This window comes from Sebastes fasciatus, chromosome 10 (assembly GCF_043250625.1).
Source record: "Sebastes fasciatus isolate fSebFas1 chromosome 10, fSebFas1.pri, whole genome shotgun sequence".
Classification (NCBI taxonomy): domain Eukaryota; kingdom Metazoa; phylum Chordata; class Actinopteri; order Perciformes; family Sebastidae; genus Sebastes; species Sebastes fasciatus.
The window spans coordinates 24210230-24232489 of NC_133804.1; the positions used below are offsets into that span (position 1 = coordinate 24210230).

At 37.1% G+C, this 22260-nt stretch overlaps 3 protein-coding genes across 5 annotated transcripts in view; 2 read left to right on the forward strand and 1 right to left on the reverse strand.

Annotated features, from left to right (window-relative positions):
• Positions 1 to 3706, forward strand: part of cetn4 (centrin 4) — a 5210-nt gene extending 1504 nt beyond the window's left edge. The window contains exons 3-5 of the mRNA XM_074649071.1: positions 1435 to 1563; positions 2241 to 2378; positions 3430 to 3706. Coding sequence (XP_074505172.1) covers positions 1435 to 1563; positions 2241 to 2378; positions 3430 to 3519 — 357 coding nt within the window. The 3' untranslated portion in view covers positions 3520 to 3706. The remainder of the gene's footprint in view (positions 1 to 1434; positions 1564 to 2240; positions 2379 to 3429) is intronic.
• Positions 3707 to 9553: 5847 nt separating this feature from the next.
• The window catches only part of adad1 (adenosine deaminase domain containing 1 (testis-specific)), a 47813-nt gene continuing 35106 nt past the window's right edge, over positions 9554 to 22260 (reverse strand). The window contains exons 13-14 of one of the 2 annotated variants that reach the window (XR_012595624.1): positions 11534 to 11820; positions 9554 to 11463 (exon numbers count right to left, since the gene is read on the reverse strand). Coding sequence is in view for 1 of the 2 variants with exons in the window: in XM_074649080.1 (XP_074505181.1) it covers positions 11749 to 11820 (72 nt within the window). In the remaining variant the exon portion in view is untranslated. Of the gene's footprint in view, positions 11821 to 22260 lie in introns of both variants that reach the window. The other variant, XM_074649080.1, reaches the window with a different exon arrangement.
• Positions 14284 to 19003, forward strand: il21 (interleukin 21). 2 transcript variants are annotated; one of them, XM_074649073.1, is made up of 5 exons: positions 14284 to 15226; positions 17489 to 17602; positions 17712 to 17753; positions 17884 to 17964; positions 18151 to 19003. In XM_074649073.1, exons 1-5 carry the CDS (start codon positions 14945 to 14947, stop codon positions 18175 to 18177), a joined length of 546 nt encoding a protein of 181 aa, XP_074505174.1. In that variant the 5' UTR covers positions 14284 to 14944; the 3' UTR covers positions 18178 to 19003. The 2 variants fall into 2 exon arrangements, with proteins under 2 accessions (XP_074505174.1, XP_074505176.1); XM_074649075.1 differs by having other exon boundaries at positions 14284 to 15088; positions 15182 to 15226; positions 17884 to 19003.

Below are 22260 nucleotides of genomic sequence, written 5' to 3' on the forward strand. Positions count from 1 at the left end.
ATAAAAATACAAGGAGATGAAGTAAAACTGAATATAGTGCAGGGTAACAGCTGTGATACAGGACTATTAAAACAAGTGCAGAAGAGACTGTTAGAAATGAGTATAGTGCAGGGTAACTCCAGTAGCTTAGTCTAAAGTGCACTGTGTGCATTATTATCTGTCCTGCAGACCGTCCTCCTTTGTCCCTCTCCCTCCCTAGAGAGGTGTTGTACAGTTTGATGGCTTGGGGGACAAAGGATTTCCTGAGTCTGTCTGTGGAGCACTTGGGGAGCAGCAGCCTGCCGCTAAACGAACTCCTCGACCACTTACACACCAAAAAACTGATAACCTGATATTTTCAGGTGGAATTTCATTCATTCATTCTCACTGTGCAATATCATTTTCCACTTGTGTAATTTCGTTAATAGTCTGTTTATTGTCAATATTGCATATATTGCTCCTATTTTTATACTTCCTTCTATTTAAATGGTTCATATTTTGTTACACTTTGTTTAGCTCTTTTTTTTTAACTGTGTTCGCTGATGCATCTTGTTTTTTGCACTATCCCCTTTGCTGCTGTACACTGCAAATTTCCCCACTGCGGGACTAATAAAGGAATATCTTATCTTATCTTATTCAATTCAATTCAAACAACTTTATTAATCCCATTGGGGGGCAATTGGTTTGGAGCAGCTTGTACTTAAAAACATAGTGACACACAACAACCACAATATATGTAAGCTAAAAAAATATATATATATAAAACAGGACCCAAATCGATTACTGATGTAAATTAGACTAACTAATAAATAAACAGACTGAATAAGAACAACAGAAGAATCAGTCTAATAAAGGATAAAGGATCTTTGATGGTAAAAAGGACAAAAGTCCATAAGAAATATAAAATCTAAGGAGCATTCAATAATCTGATTGCAGAGGTGATAAACGATCTAGAATAGCAGTTAGTTTTTACAAACCGGTAAACCATAACGACGTCGTGACGGCAACAGAGAATTCACTGAAAAGCACATGACCAGAAGATGCTAAAATACCTTCCGCCTTACGGAGTCTCTCTGTTTCACACCAACAATCTTAGAACAGATTTTAACAATACTGTTGAGACTTTTTCTGTCTTGAACTGAGAGGCTGTGAAACCAACAGATAACGGAAAAACAAAGGAGACTCTCAATGAAAGATTGATAAAAACAACAGAGGATTACGGGACTGACTGAGAAGGAATTCAGTTTCCGTAAGAGATGAATTCTCTGTTTCCCCCTCTTTACAATAGGCTCAGTGTTGACATCAAATTTAAGTTGATCATCCAAATACGTGCCCAAGTACTTGTAAGATCTTACAATTTCCTCAAAATGCTATGAACATGTATGCTATAGATGAACAAATACCCTGATAACAATGTCACAACAGCCTGAGATTTCCCCTGTATCTGTGCCACAGGTTGCCATGAGAGCGCTTGGGTTTGAACCAAAGAAAGAAGAGATCAAGAAGATGATTGCAGACATTGATAAAGCGGGCTCTGGAACAATTGACTTCAGTGACTTTCTCAGTATGATGACACTGAAAATGGTGAGTATAATACAACTGTTGGACAAAACCTGGAAACTTCTTAGAAATTGAAATATGTTATTTCTAGCCTTGGAAAAACTTTGTTACAAGTTACAAAGTTGTGCTCATCTCATCACTTTTAGTTGGTTTTATGTATTTGTTTACCTGGAATCCCCATTAGTTACTACCAAGGTAGAAACTACTCTTCCCGGGGTCCTTACAAAAAATATTAAATCACAATGTAAAAACGAATATGTAATCAAAATCCAAAGCAAAAAAGGTAACAGAAAACAAAAGCAAAACAAGCAAACGACAACCAAAAGAAAAAAATATATATCAATAAGTCAATAACAATAATAACAAATGATCACGTCAGAAAATGAGCAAAAAACAAACAAAAAAACAATAAAACTATTGACTAAAATTTAACAAAAAACATAAGTAACACACTAGCAAACTAGTTAATAGCCAGTTACTTGTAAAACAACAGTATCCAAGAATTAAATTCCCTCTAATTAACAGTGAAATCCAATGTGTTTGAACATGGAGAAATACCATTCATGCAAAGCACACTCCACTGTCACAGAAAATGCATTGGGTTTTAGTTGCAAGACGTAGATTGGGGGAGAAAAAAAGTTGAAATTGAGGCTGTAATGCATCAATCATTAGCGTGTTTGTCATGTCTTCATTGTTAATAGGGTGAAAAAGACTCCAAAGAAGAGATAATGAAGGCTTTCCGGCTGTTTGATGACGACGGCACGGGAAGAATCTCGTTCAAAAATCTCAAGAGAGTTGCCAAGGAGCTTGGTGAAAACCTCACAGATGACGAATTACAGGTATTGTATCACTGTTTTTTAATGACATACAATGTTTCAATAACTTGTTTTTGGTGGTCCACCCACATAGACTTGCCCCTACCCCAAAACAGGTTTTGTATTTATTAGGTCTTGCTTTCAAAAAGTATGTGTAGAAATGTCACTATCTGGCGACCGGTGTCCAATAAACCTCTATTAATAAGAGCAACTTTCAAGCACTTCTTTTAGTGATAGGAACACATTTGTAGTGGTGGATTGACATATGCATTCATGTACAATTCATTAGCTTGTGAAATAGTTACTGTTTTGCAATTTCTTTTCTTTTTTTGGAGAAAGAGAGTTCATGTTTATTATAAAAAAAAAATAATAATGTGGGTATCGTTCATGTTAAAGGCATTGTCTAAGGGCTGCAGTGGTCCCACAGAATAAATGAACTCAATCAACTAACTGTGGCATTACTGTGAAATATAACAATGTGTTGTGTGTTTCTCTACGTAGGGCAACCTAATGACCACAAAGTAACCGCAGTGATGGCATTTGTTGAAAACACAAACACAACATATGGTCTCCTCGTAAAACCCTTCAATTTTACTTTTTATCAATTTTAAATACATAATATGTGTTTATTAACTACACCGACCATTTACGTAAATTACTACAAACAACCACGGGAGCTTTCGGCTGAAAGTCCCCAGTTAACACGGTTAGCAGACGGTACAGTCACTACGACTTGCCACCTCAGTAATGGCGGCACCGCTAGTTCGAGGAACACACAAAGTGGTCGCCGGATTCGTCTATACCCAGCCTTATGAACAAGACTGATAACTCGTTTCTCTTCTCTCTCATCTCCTAGTTCTTTTTATGTTATGTTCTTACATGTGATATTAGAATAGCAATTACATTGTTCTTTTAGGTTGTTTTTTTCTGAGGAACTGCAGTGCCCTGTATGACACGTGGTCAGTCCTAGTTAGTTAGTTTTTCTGGTCTATCACATGTGATATATCAAGTATAGCTTTCAGTGCACTTGTATGTTTTTTATTTGAGCATTCAGACTTGTTTCTTCTCCTTTTAGGAAATGATCGACGAGGCAGACCAAGACGGTGATGGTGAGATCAACGAGCAGGAGTTCTTGAGGATAATGAAGAAGACCAATCTTTACTGAACCTGTTGAGTGTCTTACAGTCTTGATCTGGGTTTTTTCACCTTTGATTTAGAAACAGTTCATACAGTTGCTTTTTTGGGGACCTTTTTGTTGGACAGATTTGTGTAGCTTGTAAATAAATGTTTTAACATACTGTATCTTTGCACCGATTTTTCTACAATGCAAGATGAATAAATATATTTCCTCACATTTGTCTGTTATTTTTACATATACCGTAGTTTCTCAGTGTCAGTGTTGTATTTAAATTGCATATAAACATGCAGTGTCATATGGCAAGAGTTTAATGTTTCTATGTACGTCTAAGAAATGCTCCCCTTAGATTCAGTGTCTCTTTCACTGTGTATGCTGCTGTACATTCTGCAAAGCAATGCATGCCAATAATGGTCAGATGTCGGAGAACAGACAGTGAAAGTCATATGACTAAGTCGATGTCGACTAACCAGACTTATGTTACTGTAGATAGAAATGACAAGCGTGAACTTGAGATGAGTAACTCAGTAAAAGTCACTCTCACTTCATGTCTTGAGTTACTGAACCAAGTCATCGTCTGTCGAAGATACAGTACAACTTTCTCTTACCTACAAGTTGTGATCATGTTATAGGAAAGATGCTCCTGATGATTAATTGTAGTACAGCGGAAGACTGGTTTTGACCAAAACGACATACCTTGTTAAAATAAACAGGATATTGCAGTGACGTATTTTTCCGAGCCGTCAGACGGTTGTTTATTATTTTGAGGATGCTTGCCACTGATTGTGAAAGTTCTGATAACCTGTTCTAGACAGTGGAGGAACATCGGGCGGAAAATGTGAAAAGTTTTGTCACACGAAGAGATATCCATTTTTTTTATTTTAAATATTCCGCTCATTAAATGTTTTATATAAAAAAAAAAAATGTGAGCACATTCAAAGAATTGTAGATTTCTAAAATGACAACTTTGACAAGGTCTTAAAGATGTTAATAGTACGTCATACGGTTGTTTTCTTTTTAAACATGTATGACTCAACTAATTCATATTTTCTTAAACCTCAGATACATTCATAGGCATGGCTGCATGCCTTCTGTTTTAGTTAAGACAATTATCTTCACTTTTCACCTAATTAAAAGTGCCAGAATATGGACATTGATATGGATTGCTTTCCTTTTTATGCATCTGCTGAGCTGAAACTTGAAATTGATTTAGATGAGCCAAATCAAAAGGCCAGTTCATTTCATGTTACCCCCTATATGACTCAAATCCATCCACCTTCTCGGAGTTCAAAGTACACCACACACCAGGTGAGAGCTGAAAAACAGTGCTGAAACTCTTTTTGAGTGGACAATGAATTAAGATGATGCGACACTAACTTTATTTGATTCAGTGGCCAAACATCTTCAACTGACTACACACTACGCCAGAGTTTTATTTATTAATTTTAGTTCGGCATTTAATACATGTAACCTCCCTCCAGAACTGTCAGTCAGTCGAGTCTAGTGCTCTTGAGATAAACATTAGTAAAACCAAAAAAAAAAGGTCATATGCAGTAAAAATTACATTCCACACTTATGCCAACCCTTAACAATAACAGGGCACCCTGTTGAAAAGGTTAGTTGTTTTAAAGGTGCTAAATGCGAGATTGGGAGCATTTCTATAGCCTCTACATGGCGACGGTTGAGCCGGTTGCTCACAACTAACGGTGCTAACAGCACTAACACTGAAAACAACGGCAACAGTGCCGACAGAGCTAACAGTGTTTACCTGACGGGGGAACTGGAAGGTGGGTGTTACGCTTCCGCAACATTTAACAGCTGTAACGGCCGTATGAGAGCAGTGCAGAGTGGCAGCCATGAGCTAGCCAGTGGGGCACGCTCACATGCATTAAGATTGCACTAATAGGCGCCCACGGCCGGCCCGGCTATGTCAACAAAGCAAGGAGAAACTCTGATTACAACACACACAGAGGGAGAGTGACTTCATTCTCTGCTCAGGTAGACATTACTCCTCTATATCTTTATTTAGCAAACAGTCGTTTGCTGCTGTATTAATGCTCTTGATATCATATAAAGAACCTTTAAATTCTTAGGAACTCAAATAGATAGCCACCTTTAATTTACAGATACGTTACACCTACCTACTCGGGAAGCTTAATGACTTCAGGGTGAGTCAGAATATTCTTGAAATGGTTTACAAGAATCAGGTGGAAAGGTTGTCTTTTAATATGGTCACTTGAATGTCAAACGTAACGGGAAACTGTCAAGAGTGGTTAACCACCCCTTGTTGAATTTGCACATTTATCTTATGTTTGCAGAATTTGCATATTGTACTTTTTATAACTGTATTTGATTGCATATGATTGAACTCAAAGCTCTCCCAATGTTTTTACTGTTTCTTACAACTTCTTACATCGTATTAGAATTATCTTATTTCTAATTCATGTTGATTGTGGTGAAGCCAAAGACAATTGTCATTTTAAAGTTCTTCCCACTCATCAATTGCTGTCAGAAAGAAACTTCCTCAGAATTTACTGTTGTTTTCAAGTTAATGCTTTCCATCCAATTTTAAAATTGTTTCCATGGGTTTCAACAGCTGTGCAGCACGAAAACCACCATAGCTGAGAGCCTTCATTGAAAAATCAAATATGTCTGAGAAGATACTGCTAATAGTTCAAAAGACTTGTCACTTTAACATTAAAAGGAGAGGGTGCTTTAGCTGCATGGAGCAGTCATTTTGCAAGAGTAGGTGTTGTTCAAACTGTGGATGTTTGATTTTAGAACAAAACTTTCCATATGGAGTTTGATGTTTTTGTACAATAACAGTTTCATGGCCTTTAATATGTTCACAGCCCCTCAGCTGAGTGTTATTCCCCTACTGTTGTGGTTAAGCACAGTCTGTTCAATACTCCCACTGCTCCGCTGCTGTTCTTTCTCTTCCCACAAAATGATCAATTTCCAAAACAACAAAGCGCTGCGAGACGGGTCGTTGCTGGTAAAAGATGATTTTATTATTAATACTTAAAGGCCAAGAATGTGTCACCATTATGTAGGCAACTTATTCTCACATACCCCCTTTGAGTAAGACGAGTTGAAGACAAACTAATAACCGTCATTGTGCCTAGAAGAAGCAAAGAGTGACTGCATCAGCGGTATGTTTGCTTTTAAACCTGTCGTATTTGTGAAATAGCTTTTATACATATTTTGGATTATTTGATATTTTGTATTATTAGACATCAATAGGTGTTTGAATGTTAACATTTTAGCAATGTTTTATCTTTTAATCTTTTACAGTATGCTGTGGAAGCCTGTGTTTGTTTCCATCTCCTTTTTATTGTTAACTTTGAATACAACGTAGAGGAAACTTTGTGATATAAACGTTTGTAACCACAGTGCTAAAAGTCCTGACTTTAAAAAATGTAAATGATGCTGAGGTATTACTTCATATCTTTTCTACCTTGTCCTCTTCATAACTTACTGTTGAACACCTGACTCAATTATGAGTCGACCTGTTTGGGGAGATCTGCTTCCACCCATTTAACCAATCACCTTTACACATCTGAGTAGATCAGGTGTGCAAGACTTGGTCGACAAAGAGCATTTGAGAGTTTTAAAGAACATCCTCTCAGTTTTTGGTACTATAAACTAAATTAGATTTTACAACGTAAGGAAAGCAGTGAAAGTTTTTCAAGAACCATGTGTATTTAGACAGTTTGTATCCATTATTTTACAGTATTAACATGCATGGTGTCTGAGGTAGTAGACACTCAGCAGAACTACTTTTCAGCAATTTCTACATTGTTGTAGAGTTAACTCATAGCTAATGAAAAGAAGTTATTCTTAAATAATATGCAAATTGAGCTGGAATTCTGCCCTTTAATTCAGTTAATTCGGGCAGGTGAGACAATTTAAATGAGTTTGTCTCAGTCCTCTTCCAGGTAAATTACGGTGTGCTTCAACAGGACTGAAACTAGTCAGCAACTACGGCTGCAGCTGACAGTTGTTTTAACGATACATTATTCTATAGAATATTTTTAAAAGAGGAAAATCATTTTAATATGGAATGAAACAAAATTGTTTCAGCACAGTTTTAGTTTTTTAGAGTTTTTAGAAAGAGGGATTTTGAAATCTAATTGCAGGCAGCCCTCATGTCAGTCGGTCATTTTTAGCTGTTTCTTTGTGTTCTTAACTCGTAGCAGCGAAGGATGCACACAATTCCATCTTGCTTTGTTAAAACCTAATCCAAAGTGTGGCAGGCTGACAGAACTAGTTATTAAACACATTGGCATTACTTGTGATTGTATTAAATAAGTCACTGAAAAATAACAGCCATCAATTGATCTGATGACAATTAATTACAGATTGACGTATAATATGGAACTAGAATTACTGCCTCATGGTTGTATGCCTTGCTTGTATACAAGTCAAGTTGCAGTTTACATCCATGTCTGTCCAAAATGTCATCACTTCATCATTTTATCCTGTTAGGCATTTGTGTGAAATTGATACATGAATAGCTTATGAATTCTTGAGTTATGGCCAAAAACGTGTTTTGTGAGGTCAAGATGTTCCTGAGATATTGCGTTCACAAGAATGGGACGGACGTGAGGTCAAATTGACCTTTGACGTCCAAAATTTAATCAGGTCATTCTTGAGTCCAGGTGGACGTTTGTGCCAAATTTGAAGGAATTCCCTCCAGGCGTTTCTGAGATATCGTGTTCACGAAAATGGGATGGAAGTATGGACAACCCAAAAACATAATGCCTCCGGCCACGGCTGTTGCCAACACGGAGGGATTCAAATTAAAACGTAAATACGGTAGTGGGAAAAAAAGTTGCACCTCGACAGTCATGCTTGTTGGAATTAAAATATCATCACTTTGTTTTTGCCATAATTATTATTTTATAAAAAATAACCTTAAAGCAACTGGCTGATAGTACATTGAACTTTGTACTGTGTTGCACCAGACAAAGGAAAATTTCCCCAACAATTGGCTGTTGGTAAATTTCCATCCTGCAGGAGGTTTCTTCTAACTGTCACCATTGTTATTCTGCTTAATTAATTGAAGTTTGATTATGGTAAATAATTTGCCCAGTAGCAATGTCAAATAGAGCTGAATTCTACAGTTTGATTTTAAGCCTAAGAACTACCAAAATCTTTGAATTCAGTAACGATGACCGTGAAAAATTAATCAACCACTATAATCAAGCTGTGTCACCCCTGCGGCAGTGCCGCTGAAGAGGACCAGCAGAGGGGATCCCCCACCCACGCCCTCTTTGTTCTCTTCCTGTACACTTACGGTAATATCTCGCTTTTCTCAATCACCTTCACTTGTCTTTGTTCCAGCTCTATGAATGCTTGTGAAATAATGTATGATTTTTCTTTACCTTTATTTATATAAAGCAGAGTTTTTCAAACAAATAAAACAACATCATGCAATACGCCAATATGTGTTCGAGTTGCATTTCAACCTCGCACCCACTCGCCCCGGAAATGCGAACTGTTCACGGAGGGGAGACCGCAGGGTAGGAAATCATACTACCGACAGTGGGAGTAGGAAGTAAACTACTTAATTAAAACGGGCTAAATAAATCGGCCTGATAGTGTAATAGTTTGAAATACAAATGCTGTACAACTTAATGAGTTTTTACCTCATGTGCCTAGCTTTCACTGGAGTCTGAACTGTAAGAAAAAGAGAAGAAAGATGACTAATATTTCTTTTAAGTCACCCACCCACACACACACACATACACACAGACACACACACACACACCATAGTTGGTGCAAATTACACAGCAACAGTGCATTTTTTTTTAGACATGAATTTTATTTGGCTTAAATGGTGAAATGGCATCATAAACACACCATGAAATAACAAAACAAAATGCATCATCACTGTGTGACCAAATGACAACTTTGAGTCAAAACAAAACAAACAAAATCGGCACTGATAGCAGAAGCTACGTAATAGTGAAATACAGAAATACATAATACTAAACAATAAAGATATTTAGCATATACAGTAGGTTTGGCCCTGTCTAGGTGTTCTGAATATATATATTTGTATTTATTTATTTATTAAGAAACTAAAATGTTACAGTATTAGTTAACTCTCACCAATACTGACCTTTTATTAAAGTGCTAATAGCAAGTCTATGTCATTTATCATCGGTATGATGGAGATCTGTTTCGAATCGTAACAGAAAAGCCTATAAAACTTGGATTTAAATTTTATTTTACCGCACATATGTGTCCTTTATTCTTCATTTAGTGGCAGCAGCATTACACTACTTTTTTTCAGAATGTCTTTATTTAATTAAAATGTAATTTGTAAAATCAAGTTTTTATTTGTCGTAGTAAAAAAACAAACATTATTTCAGTCAAACCATTTTTCTAAAAAAATATTTCTCAGATTTACAAGTGGAAAAAAAAATTTAAAAAATTAAAGTGTTAATATTCTTTAAGGATAGTGTGATTGTTCACTATTTGGAAGATTAAGAAAGTAGGTTTGTTCACTGTGTTGTAACTTTTGACACAAACTTGTTTTTCTCACCCGTTAACCTCTATTTGTCAGTAATCTCCCATCTGCAGCCTCACTTTAAAGTCACACTTTGCATTGTGTTTAACACTCTGGCTGACCACAAAGAGCAACTCTCACTGTGTGACATGTCTTCTCTCCTGACCGAGAGCGCTAGTCATCACAAAAAAAAAACATGCCTCAATACAGCAACGTTTCACCAAATTTAATGGAAAAAGCTTGAGCTCAAATGCAGATTAGGCGTATGTGACGATAACATTTCTCCACCGTGAAACGACTTTTTTCTATGCGTGTGGAGAGATTGTCAGCTATATTTGGCTAATTAAAATAACTGAAGGTCAAATATGAATTTGATCATGATTGCATAAAAGTGATGGAAACATGACACCCGGGTGCACACGTCAATGTTTGCCACTTTTGTGGTGCGATGCTATGTGATGCACGTTGAAGTGAATATATAATAAATAAAATCAACAGGGATTTGCACAATTATTATAATCTATTAATGCACAAAACATACAATAAATATGCTCTCTTCAAAGGCACAAGACTCCAGTCAGAAAACAGTAATTTTACCTCTGTGATCATCCAAACACACTTCATTCAAACTCAACAAAAAACGAAATAAAACTTGTTAAAACCATCTTTGTTCGTCTTTCCACTGTTCCAACAATCACCAACTCTGGTTTGGTTGAAATAAACCCTTAATTCATCAAGTTAGATGTGAAAAGAAACAGACGTTATATGTGCTCCTCTAAACCAGACTCCTTTGACAGAAACAGTCATTTTACCTCGTTGATTATTGCAAAACACACTTCATTCAAACTCGACAGAGACCAAATAAAAGTCATCTTAACCGTCTTTGTTAGTCTTTCCACTGTTCCAACAATCACCAACTCTGGTTTGAGAGTTTGAAAGAGAGACTGAATAAGTAACAGATATAAGAAGTAACCACCGTAACATTTTCACTGTTTACCAACCCTTCTTTCGGTACCGGCTGGCCGGCACATCGACCTGGAAAAAAACAGAAAGGCCAGTGCAACAGCTCGGCATACTCGCAATGGGAAAGGAGTCTATCGCATAGTTTTAGCAGGTTTTCCCACGTTTAAAAAAAACCTGCATTTATGCGCTAATTTTGGTGGAAAAAGGGTGACATCAGGTACATTTTTCAATACAACCCAAAAATTGTTCTTGTTAATGTCTTATAACTGTTCTATACAGCATTAGTAAATATATAGTTTAACCAGTAATAAAGATGTATTACATCAAACCCTGTCTACAGAGTCATACAGGAAAACTCCACGTCTTTAATTTTCACTGTGCTATTTCAAGGTCAAGTTATTTTCACATCTACCCTTTCTGTGGTGCAGAAGGATACGTTTCCAACTTTGTGTGAATTTTCATTTTGACACACTGTGCTCATTTTGACAAAGCTGCTTAGTAAGCGCGCACACACACACACACACACACACACACACACACACACACACACACACACACACACACACACACACACACACACACACACACACACACACACACACCACGGGTGGGTTAGGAGGGGTTCCTTGATGGCATCCAGCGAAGGAAACTTCTTCTGAATTTACCTGAGGACACATTTTCCCTTCTGTATGTGCATCACAGAAGGGACTCCTGATAAGACGGGAGTCTTAGGGTGATGCACCTCTCCGACCAGTCGAAGCCCCCACCCACCTTTTCCCTTACGCTGACACAGAGAGAGAACAGACGAGAGGGGTTTTCTCTTTCAGTCTCACTCTCACTTCCTCCCCGTCCTAAAGACAGATGTAAAGATTATGAGTAGAGAGAACGGGTGCGCGAACACTGAAGGGGCAGGCAGTGTGTGAGCTAGTTCTCCAAACTGACTAACATATGATGTCTCCTGGATTTCCCAAATCTGTAATACTAATACATTTTGGAGCAGTGCTTGAAGTGGGAAAAAATAAGCGCCAGTTCTCTCTTGATCACATGTTGCCGTGTGTTTCGGCCGGTATCTTATTCCAATTTAGTCATTATTTCTTTAAGCATAAGTCCTAATTAGCTGTGGTTTCATTGCTATATTATTACACTATATTATACTATCTTCTATAGTAGGCCTATGATACTCCAATAATATTCACACTGGAACATTATAGTTTTAAGGTGGTGTGTTTAGTGTTAATAGTGCTTTCCTGTGTAGCCTATATTAGGTATCATTCAGGTTTTAGGAGTAGTGTTCCAGTCAGGATGCTCCTACATATTATGCAGCAGGATAAAGAGACACAATCTGAATTTCGACAGTGAATAAAAGATAAAATTTGAAATTTGAAAATTTGGAAATGTTTGCCCTAAAAGAGCAGATTTAGAAAACTAATAAATAATGTTTAATTAATTATATTTGTTCACAAATAAAAAAGTTATGACCAACAGTTCACTTGATATATTACAAATAAAAAAAAAATTACAAATTACTGAGTGCCATTTTCTGTTAACCTGAAAACAGAGGAGTTTTACTCACTATGTCCTTTATCAGTTTTTCTGAAAAACTGAAAACACATGCTGATTTTAATTATTTATTCTACAATGAGTGTTTCTGTTTTGTCCTGGTTTGGAATAGCTATTCACACTGCAGTACAGTATGTGCAAATCTGCAGCTGGAATGCACTGCCAGCTGCAACGCCAAGTGTTCAGCTATTACTGAATAAAAAACAAAAAGTTGCAGGGTGGGCCGCGACAACACCGGAGCAAAAATAACAGGATATGATTCTATATGCCAGCTGCGAGAAGCAACGCACATCAAAGTGGCTGAGCTTCAGAGACGAAGCTGTGCGTTAAGCATATATTTTTGGGGAATTACATTTCTAAATGGGAGTCAATGAATGGTTGACACTTTGACTTGTGGTCTGCAATGTGTCTCAAACATGATTACATTTACACCTTGTATTAATATGTGTCCAGTGTCCACATTGAGATCCAATCGCTCTGTCTGAAAGGGCTGAGAGGAAGGCTGCAGGGGTTGTTTAGGGGAAGAGGGCCCGCAAACGTGACTTTGAGGTACAACTACACTCGCAGACAGCCAACGTAGTTGTTGTATGTGGATTGAAAACACAATTGCTTTTAGACTTCTGTTCAATGTGGTCACAATGCGTCCCTGACCACCTGCGGAGGTGGTTTGGTGGTTTGGCCGCATCACAATCCGTCTTCAATGCGTTTTGGGTGCATTTACACCGGTGATTTCATGTTGTCAAGCAATATCCGATTGCAATCCGATCACCCAAAACATATTTTAATGCCAGGTGTAAATGGGGTCACACGTCAAAATGCTGCTTTTCCGGTGAGTTGACTCGTGTTGATGCTGGGAAACAGCACAGTGGCGTATCCGGACACCTTGACATGCATTGAGACACTGCGAGAGTGTGGGCTTACATGGAAAACAATGGGTCTGGGTGGTTTCACCAGCATCATATATCTCCAGCGCATGCTACCCTGAGTCTAAGTGACACTACCATTTGCAGCAACAAAAGCACCAAAACTGGAGGGGATAACAAGTTCTTTCACTGATTATTTCAACATCAAAAATGTGTCTTGCTCTGACTGCGCTGGTGCTGTTAATTGAGTATGTGCAATTATTTTCAAACATGTGGCACTGATAAAGTAACATCTATAATGTGTGTGTCATTTCTTGTTAGTTGAGCTTTTTATTTACAATAGAGAAGCGGTCATTCCCTCACTGAAATACTAACTGCAAAGATCTTTATTTGCACTACTGTGACAAAAAAAAGACAAAACACAATTATTTTGTATTTTGGTATTTAACCTCCATCGTGACAAGCAAACATGGCTGGTACCAATGGATTCTTTAGGTTTTCTAGTTTCATATGATACCAGTATCTAATCGCAAGTTGCATTAACGCGTTATAGAAATTAGTGGCTTTAAAACCAATTGGCGTTAACGCGTTATAATCGTATCAATTTTGACAGCCCTGTTTATTACATTAAAGCATAATGTACTGTAAAAGTAAATCTGAGATTAACGTACTGTATTTATCAAAAACCTGTTTACGAACCCGAAGAAATAAATCATCCCCCTGCACGCTATTACTGATCTGACTGAATCATTAAGAATTCTTCAGTTTCTGTATCTAGTATCTGGTTGTTTGAAAGGATTAAACTTTTATTGTGAAAATAGTTTCAAAAATAAGGACAGCACCGTCCTTACTGTCCAGGGCATCTCCCAAACAGACTTGACAACACACTTATCCTTGTCTTTGCCATTGGACAGAAAGAAAGACCTTGTGTGGTTGATGAGTAACAGTGAGATCAAAGAAGGGAAGCGTCAGCCCGAAAGCCCATTTAAAGAGACATTAGATAATAGTCATGACTATGGCTAAGTTTCGTGGAGAAGTGGACTTCCTCAACCACTGAGAAAACATATCATCTCCTCACTTCTCCTTTTGGTTCAATACTTAAAAAGGATTTCCTGTTGTTGCATGCTCCGTGAGTTTGTGTAGGTGGCCATGATGCAGTGAATGCATTCAGGTTGTCAATACCACACCTACGAACACAACCTATGACACGGTACGGCTGCGGCTCCACTGATTCAAAATGAAAATGGGAAGTGCCGTCTTCCTGTAGTTTCCGGTCGGGTGAAACTTTACGTTCACACACTTGCATCGAATGGCCCCACGCAGGCGCGGCTTGACGCCACTTTCGAATCACGTAGTGGTGACTGCCAGTGGAAAAGAAAACTTCATTACTCACTCACGCCAGTTTCTGCAGCTTTCCAGCTCTCTGCAAGTGGTTTTCCTGTGTCCTCAGGGATATGTATAAAAAGGTAAGCGACACAACTGTCTGCATTTCCAGCAAATCTTTCGAAAAGCCTCTTTTGGTGATCTGGTGCCTGCTGCTCACACTGAGAATATGAAGTTGGTTGTTTTTTGCCTTTTTGCAGTCTGCTGCAGCTCTTTGGCCAGCACGTCGGCCAATCGCACCGGCAAACCAATGTATAAGAAAAAAATAGAAGAAGTCCGGAGACATTTGAAAATTTGGAGAGAAAGCCTGCAGGTAGGTTCATCTACATTTACTTTTTCACAACTTCGCCCATGTATGGTCGCAGTTCTCATTATTAAGTACAATGTTCTTTGTTTTGTCTCGCAGCACAATGAGCAGATGGAGCTGAGTACTCCACCAAGGAATATTGAGGTAAGCCAAACTAACTTGTATTCAATATAATGTTGACAGTATGGTCACCCCCATGCTTAATATTTGTGGCTGCTTACTCATTGTTGTTATTCACCCACTTACTGCAGTTACTAATTGTCATATGCCGGCTACTGTAGGAGTACATCAAATGATGTGTGAAATTTCAAAATGTGTGTTGGGCTATAAGCGTATATAACCAGCTGTAAAAGCTGAAAATTAAAAGGCTTACCTTGCAACCTTAAAAATTGCCATTTTAAAATATATTTTAATTTGTTTTTGTTTTGTTTTTTTAATTTCACAATTTGTAAGGCTTACCTTGCAGACTTTAAAATTGACATTTTTAAATACATTTTGATTTTTCTTTTTAAATTTCATAATTTGTAAGGCTTTACTTGCAGCCTTACAAACTGACAATTTTAAATATATTTAGTTTTTAATTTCACATCTGCTAGTTCATTAAATTGCTCTAAGACTGTCTATACTGACTGTACTATTAAAGGAAATTAAGACTTATCAAAGTGAAAACTAAAAAAAATATGTCATCGTTTGTAGAGTAATCTGAAATGTGAGCATATATTTCTTAATTAAGTAAATTCTTTTGTATTTGATAGAGAAAACTTGAAATCTACTAAACATAATCAAGTATTGGAAATTATTTATAACAGTACAAATTGAAAGTTTCTTGAGTTTGAAATAGTTTAAATATTTAAGTGTTTAACAGTGTTTTAGAGAACAAACTAATGTCCTCAAAACTTTGCACAAAATACCATGCATTTAGATTTTTTTGTAAAATAATTACTGGTACTCATGGAAAAATGGCAGTCCATCAGATTCATTTAAAATATAATAATTAAAAAACATTTTTTTTTTTTTTAACAACGATATTTAGCCTAACAGGACATGCATTTTTAGTATAATTTGACCTTGTATATTTTACAAAGCTCTTGTAGCCAAAACAATCCCACATTACAATTTGATTATGTGTACTTGATTTCAAATAAATGCTCATTAAGATCAACTGCATTACTTGTAAATTCAGATGAGCCCTCTTTCTTGTCAGGCTCTTGAGTGACTCAAGTCGAGAGCTTGCTCAGTGTATTTTCTCACAGCTTCCGTTGCACTCTCAAGTGAAATATGATGAGTAATCAAGCTGAGAGCAGACAAAACCATGACACTTCCTAACCGACTCAAAAGGTTCTCGGGCGTGCTAGAAAACATTTGACTCAACCGTTTGTTGAGAAACTGTCAAATTACTGTTTATCTTAAACCACAAATGATCCCTGAGTGAGTGTGAAGCCGCTATTTTGCAAAACAAAGCTTATTATTCAGAATAAAAATCACTACACTACAAAGCAAAAAAAAATCGCACCAGATTTTGACTGTAAAATGCAAAATCCCCATCATAGAGAATTTCAAAATAAATAGCAGTAATGAAGTATTAGTCAGCTGTTCTTATTGTTTCTCTTGTTCAGTTCTCATCCTGAAGGAAAACTCTAACCTATTAATTCTCCAAGCTGACATACTGTCATCTAAAACTAGGATTTGACCTAAGCTAGTTGGGTTCATGAGCGTCACACATTGCAGTAGGAGCATCTAAGCAGAAACAAACTGTTCAACTTGGAAAAAATGTGTCGACACTTTCATTAAGATTTCACAGAGGGAAAAAATTCAGACAAAAAAAAACATTCAAAGCACTTTTGGGACCAGAAACTTATCTTTAAAATAGTGGAAACTTTAAGTTTCAGTTGAAGTAAAAGTGTTATGCATGTATCTGATTGGAAAGTCAACTGCAGTGATGAGGTCATGACATGAAACCTGAAACAACAGCTTTCTTGGAAATGTTGATGGCAGTGATGCGAGGATTTTTCCCTCAAATTAATATTATGTACTAACAGATGTGAAAAAAAAAAAATATTTTTATGGTTAATCTGTAATCTGTGTCATTTTCCAGTTTTCTGTAAAATAACTTACCCAAAACCAATTTAACAAACATAATAACAATTTATCTAAATCAAGTAACATTTAATTAAATTGAACACTGACATGAATTGACAATGTCATGTTCCATTTCAAACTAATTGTGAAATATTTAGTATGAATTATTCCTAAAAATGTAATCCTTTTTTTATAGTACAACTGTTAAAAAAAAAAAGCAACTGGTTTATGTTTTTCAAGAGGTCAAATTGGACAGAGAACATTGGTATATGCTGGTGTGGTATTGATGTTTTCTTCACTAACATTTTCATTTTCATTATGTTACAGGACTGCTGCTGTCTGTCAGCATGGCAATGCTTCCGGGCAAATCTGAATGTGCAATTCAACGTTACAGAAATCCGTAACAAAAAACTCTACAGGGGCCTCCACAGTCACATCACTGTAAGTAAATGGGAAGGATTTAATAAACAAGATATCTAAAAGCCTCATTGTCAAGTTTGCGCTACAGTGCATTTTAAAAACTAATATATTTCCTTTGATGCATTTTCAGGAGAAAGGACTTTGCAATTCTTCTGATTCAGGAAATGCTCAGGTAAGAGAAAATGTTATCAATATTTTCTTGTTATTTCCTTGTTTAGTGGTTATTGATATGATATTACATGATGTGTGCACTCACAGTAGATGGTCGTTAGTAAGTTAATTTCTCTTGTGTTTGCCTTTAGTCCACCTGCCAAGACTGCGCCTCGCAACCAAAGGAAAATGCCAGGGAATTCTTCGACAGACTGGAGAATCTTATGCAAAAGGTAAGGGCTTTTTTTTTTTCTTTTTTTTTTTATCTGATTCACAAAAATATATGTAAAATGCTAGAACATTTTGTTTTAGCATATAAGGAAAAGCTGGCTGTAAATCCGTAGCACTGCATGTCATTTTGTAATTATGTGAATATAGGAAACAATGACTGATGTGAATATCTCTGTTTCCCTCTTTAGGCCATAACCAGACTGAGCATGAACTGAGAAGCCTTGTGACCAAGGATTGAATGTAGAGAAGACACTACGCTGAAAATATATTTAACATGTTATAGCCTTCTAAATATTTAACTTATTAATTTATTGACATAGTGGTGGTGAACCCACTCAAGCTATGATGAAGATTGTATTCTCAGGAAAACTGCTTTGCTGCCCCCAAGTGGACTTTGTAGTTTATTTTTTCACATTCTCTTTTTCACTGAAAGTGAAAGTTAATTTATATGTTGTAATTCTCAAAGAATATAAAGTATATGATGACATTTCTACTATTTATGACTTACCTTAGTACAGGATTTTCTTTTTTATTGAAATAATTGTACCATTTGAAAATATTAAATTGATAACAACACAGCTGCTTTGGGTTTGCTTGGTTTATTTGTAGAACATCATCACTTAAAGGGGACATATCTTGCACATTTCCAGTTTCATTTGTATTTTTGGTTTCTACTAGAACATGTTTACATGCTTTAATGTTCAAAAAACACATTATTTTTCTCATATTGTCTGTCTGAATATACCTGTATTCACACTCTGTCTGAAACGCTCCATTTTAGCTCCTGTCTCTTTAAGCCTCCCTCCTGAAAAAGTCCAGTCTGCTCTGATTGGCTTGAAATAAAAAATATAGTGCACCTTTGTAAAGGTAGTTCTCAAGCTGTGGGCGGTATATTCTAATGAGCCTGCATGTGACATAGGAAGGGGAGCCAAATCTAAATGGCTTGTTGAATCACATGTTATCTGATCTTTGACAGCCCACAAAAAACTGACTGGGTTGTCTTATATCACAGTTTGTGGGTTGGTAGTTACTCCAGATACCCAAATGGATGAGCACAAGCACTGGAAAAGTGAGTTGTTCATGATATGTCCCCTTTAAAAGGTGCAGTGTGTAGGATCTGGCGGCATCTAGTAGTGAGGTTGCAGATTGCAATCAACTGAAACTTCTCCCGTGTGCCAAGCGTGTTGGAGAACTACAGTGGCCGACGCAAAAACACGAATGGCCCTCTCTAGAGCCAGTGTTTGGTTTGTCCGTTCTGGGCGACAGTAGAAATACGGCGGCCAGCTGCGTGAAGAGGACCCGCTCCCTATGTAGATATAAACAGCTATTCTAACAAAAACAATAATTGATATTTTCCAGTAATTATACATTAATAATACATACTTGTATATCTGATTCCATTTCTTCCATAAATACCCCTAAATGTTACACACTGTTCCTTTAAATTTTTTATCAACTGCATAAGTTTGGGGAAATGTTTCACAGTAATTTGTAAGGATACAGATTATGATGTTAAATTAATTCAGAAGATACAGTTCTCCATTTTCAGCACTAGGTGGCAATATGAATCCTTTCAGCTGATATGAGCACATGTCATGAGAGCAAATTCACATTCATGCTCAAGTTTTTAACAAATTTAGGTTCATATATTGTTGTATTTTACTGATTTAAAACCACTTATGGGGTTTGCCACCAAGATATGTGTTGGATTAAAGCAAATAGTTGGACCTAGTGTATACATTGTCACACTATTTGAGATGAATTAATCGTTTTATTCCGTGATGTGGTGTTGTCATAGAAATAGCACCATTGCTGATTTAACTATCCTCGTATAAAGAAATGGTAGCACAGAAATGTTATACACATTCCAAAGAACGTATATTGCTAAGAAGTGAAAGTCAATTGTTTGTACCATTGTAACATCAGCACCCAGCAGCAAAGCTACGCCACCCACAAAGTACCCTATAAAAGTAAAACTAAATTATTACCAAACTTTCTTGCCCGGCCGCTTCCCAGATGAGCATAAAGTGAGCAATGGACATAAATGGAAGTTGGACGATTTTGAGCAATCTCAAACTTTTTCATGTCAAGGACCTCCAAAATCGATGTCCAATAGACCACAGACCATGGATGTATAGGAGGTTGTGTCCTGTGCTTTTGCCCTGCGTGTTAGTTAATAGCCTACAACTACATTAAATCCTGTTTATGTCATGCAACTACAACTACTAGCTACTGGCCGATATCCGGTTGTTTGAGAACAGAGACGTTAATACATCCACCACGGTACAGGCTTACAGCATACAGCCCATGGGTGTATTATAAAATAATAAAAGTGTTGAATTACAGCCAATATGTCCATTATTACAGCCCCATACAGCTAGCAGGAAGCTGGCAGAACCGTCATATGAGCGTGCAGGGCGGTGCAGTCCAGTGGGTCTGATGCACGTTCATTATGCCGAGGAAAATAACTCTGGATTCAGCTGTTAGTTCATTTTACAACTTTTAGGACATAACACTTTAAATGAAGGCTATTTAAATGTTCACACTGGGAAGTTGATTTACCGAAAAAAATGACCCTCTGATTTACAGATGTCTCTTTATACATCCATGGCTATGGACTCATTGGCGTTTTCAGTCTAAAATGCTGAAAGTGCTACCGCAGCGCCATCTAGCGGCTCTTGTCAAAAAAGCTCCAGAGTTTCTCCTCTTTGGTGATATATACAGTATACATACCTATTGTTTCACATACTTGAGTACTCAACAGTCTATTGTCTATTACAATACAAATTCCTTGAACTTTATGTGCACATGTACTTAGGAAATCGAGAATCTGATTTATTTCCCATTACAATGTATTCATTACATTGTCTTCATTACTTCTTCCAATGACCTTGCTTCCCTTTTTAAGTGTTGGGTATTTTAAAAGCAGTGTCGACTGATCGGTGCTGTTGCAGTGCAGCGGTTCCTCAAAGTGAAATGTGAAATATTTCAACATGGTACAAGTGAAGTGATCAAAGCTCCATATACCACAGGATTCCAAGCCCAAATATAAATAAGCAGTCATATTCTGACTTTTCATGTAAAAAATAAATCAAATTCAATCGCATTCAATACCAGTATTGATTTACAGGGCTGTCAATGACTTTTTAATTCCCTTTTCCCACCACCAGAGGGCCCCATGTTGAAGCCAAGTTTTAGGCAGTGCCATGTGTACAATATGGAAAAAGTGAAGAAAGAAAAAGAAAAAGTGTTCCAATCCAGCTTTTAGACTCATTAAAAACATGTTCTGTGTTGTTCTGATATTCTTGTGCTATGTACTGTATCCTCATTGGTCCTCATTGTTTATTTAATAAATAAAACATGAAATCAGGCTTGTGTCACCTGAGGGGAAGACATTATATTTGGGCCCTTTGAGAGACAAATCAATATAAAATCTGTCTGTCCATATTCACCTTCACCATCGTCTTTAATCATTAGAACCAGGTGGATTTATAATGGGTGCAGTACACATGGTTAAATTCTGTGGTGAGTTAACTACCACAAAAAAAGCACTTCACCAAGAATGCAGCAGCAAAACAATCCAAATACCTCTGACAACTCTCACAATGAGCGGTGCAAACATGCAAGCAGGTGTCCTCACAACAAACACCACTACTGCGGACTTCCCAGACAGCAAGGGGGATTTCAGCAACACAAACAACCTTTACCGAGATGTGTTTCACACGTGTGAGCAAAGATTCTTGCTACACTAGAGCCTGCGTTGCATTAATCCACTAGATAAACCTAGAAAAAAAAAAACATCACCCTGTGCCATTACAAAAGAGGAAAATGTGTGTAGGGGAGGATTGTGCACTTTTTTTTTTTTAATGAAATGCGAGGTTAACAAATTGAAAATGGTTCACGTTTTGGGAAACCCCAGGTTTGAATCACCTGTCCAACTACCATGGATCCAGAACAAGACACGGTCAAATCCGAGTATATGGCTGGACCGTGGATGGTCAGTCTGTGAATTTGTGGCTTAATTGTTGGTGATAGTCAATAGTCCATGGTTGTTATGTCTATAATGTTAAATCCAGTGGTACACCAGTTCTGTTGAGGACACTAGAGGATGCGCTGCTCCACTCATCTCGCCGTTCAGAAGGTGATTTACCCTATCGTACCTGATTAGTCCCTGGATTTCTGCTTGTCGTTTCAAACAGGAAACAACAAGGCGGCCTGCTCGGAAACTTTCTGTTATTCCGTTTAAACAGTCCACCAAAATCTACTACTGAAAACATTTTAAGAGAGAAATAGGCTAT